This window comes from Elephantulus edwardii, unplaced genomic scaffold (assembly GCF_000299155.1).
Source record: "Elephantulus edwardii isolate Elephantulus edwardi_28Jun2011 unplaced genomic scaffold, EleEdw1.0 scaffold00047, whole genome shotgun sequence".
Taxonomy (NCBI): domain Eukaryota; kingdom Metazoa; phylum Chordata; class Mammalia; order Macroscelidea; family Macroscelididae; genus Elephantulus; species Elephantulus edwardii.
The window spans coordinates 8,243,871-8,245,930 of record NW_006399797.1 but is presented as its reverse complement, the minus strand read 5'-3'; the positions used below and the strand labels follow the sequence as shown (position 1 = coordinate 8,245,930).

General features: G+C 39.7%; 1 protein-coding gene across 1 annotated transcript in view; it reads left to right on the top strand.

The window, feature by feature from the left end:
• LOC102859265 (chromosome unknown open reading frame, human C12orf56) overlaps positions 1-2,060 on the top strand; it is a 117,915-nt gene that overhangs the window by 62,735 nt on the left and 53,120 nt on the right. Inside the window, exon 6 of the mRNA XM_006886096.1 lies at positions 1,376-1,760. Coding sequence (XP_006886158.1) covers positions 1,376-1,760 — 385 coding nt within the window. The remainder of the gene's footprint in view (positions 1-1,375; positions 1,761-2,060) is intronic.

The window sequence follows — 2,060 nt, the reverse complement described above, 5'->3', positions numbered from 1 at the left end:
GGCACATAACAACAACAACAACTGAGCTGTCCACAGGAGAAGGATGAGCAGTCTCCTCCCATGAGATTTACTGCCTCTGAAAATCCACTGAAGGGTCAGCTATGGATTGGTTCTATCTCAACAGTACACATCAACACCAGCACCCCAGAGCTCTGTTGTGTTGATAGGGTGTTGCACTGCTAACCCAAAGATGGTCCTTCTCCTGCAGTTCGAATCTACCAGCAGCTCTGAAAGAGTAAGAGGGGCACTCTTCTTCTGTACAATTAACAATCTCTTGAAAACCCACTAGAGGGTAAAATTTGAGTTGGCCCAACTCAAATGGTCCTACTGCAATGAGTGAGTAGTGGTGGGAAGATGGAATGTGAGGGGATTGCTCCCATGAACAGCTGCCTCCTTTACCATGAGATCAGAAGGAACTGGGTGGTGTCTGGCTAACATTATTGAACATCTGATCAAAGATTCTATAGAAGAATTTGAATTTAAAAAGAAGAAATGCAAAAGAGAATGCCAATATCTTGGAATACAGATTTTCCAGAGCCATGAAGGGTAAAGAAAGAGCCCTAATGGGGAAGTATGTAATTTGTTGGGTTGCTAATGAAAAGGTTGGCAGTTTGAATCCACCAGCAGCACCAGCAGCTCCAGAGGAAACATTCTGCTCCCATTAAGACTTACAGCCTCAGAAACCCCCAAATGGAGGACAGTTCTGAGTGGATTTAGTAGGTTTGGGGTTTGAGAGGAAAAGGTAAAATAATTTAAATGTAAAAAGTGCTTTTTTTTAACCTGACATAGTAGAGCTGGGGTTGGAAATAAGATCTAATTACATTTTATAGCTTCTTTACCTCTACAGCATGTGTCCTTATGGTAAAAACACACTTTACCAAACATTTGCCAGTTCAACAGTTTTTACAGTTATGATTCAGTGACATTAATTATATTTACCATATTGTACAATTATTCCCACTCTCCTCTTCAAATGATTCCACCATTGACAGAAACAATGCCCAGGAAGAAAGGACGTCTCCCTCCCACCTCCCATTTTTTGCCCTTCTCTCTATCTCTCCCTCCCACTCCTGGTAACATAAACTTTGGTTTCTAACATTGAACCATTTTTAAAACTAGTATCATATAATATTTGTCCTTTTGTTACTAACATTTCATTCACCAAAGTATTTTCAAGGTTCATTGATTGATCAAGACTTCATGTCTCTTTATGAAAGTAATATTACTTCTTTCCATTATCAAGCATTTTTAAAAAAGGAAAGTATGTTTTAAAAATCTTAAAGTTGGTGTAATTGGACCACTAGTTTTTGTTTCTTATTGTTATGAAAGTACAAACCTTGCCATATCATATTTAATATTAAGTTTTACTGGGCAGGTTCCAAGAGAGCAGCACATCCACGGCATCAGCCCTGCATCCTGCTTCAGATCTCAGGAAGCTGCCTCTTCGGCCCTTACCGACGCTTCCCAGGAGGAGATGCCCGGCCATGCCAGACCCAGGCAAAGCTGTTACTTCACCAGCTTGCTCTACAAACACAGAAGAACCCCAGGGACTTGCTGATCACAAAGACTCTCCAAGTGAAAGTCCTTTCAAGTGTCCTGGGAAGGGAAATGAGTTTTACTTGAGAACTTCCTTCCAAGCCTCCCTTTTACAAAGTGTCCCAAGCCTTGAGAAAAAGGAGTCAGAACTTCATTTGTACATTGTTTCCACAACCTCACCGATATTTCTGCACCTAAAAAGTTCATGGAACAACTATATTATAGTAAGTGTTGACTTCATAAATTAACTTCTGCTTTGTTATGGCTTTTTAGTAAAATTATACCTTCTGGGGTTATCTGCTAATTTTGGAAATTTAACTGTGAAATTTAATTTTTGGCACTGGATTTCTACAGGCTGTTACAATAGGGAGAATGCTTATTAATTAAAGTGTTTCAAAGAAAAAGGAAAAAGTTACAATTTTAGTTTGTTGTTGTTTTTATATACTGTAGACCTGCTTGCTGAAAATGAAGAGGACCTGAAGCACCTGCTGCAGAGGGTCAAGGACTGGAGCCTCCAATATGGA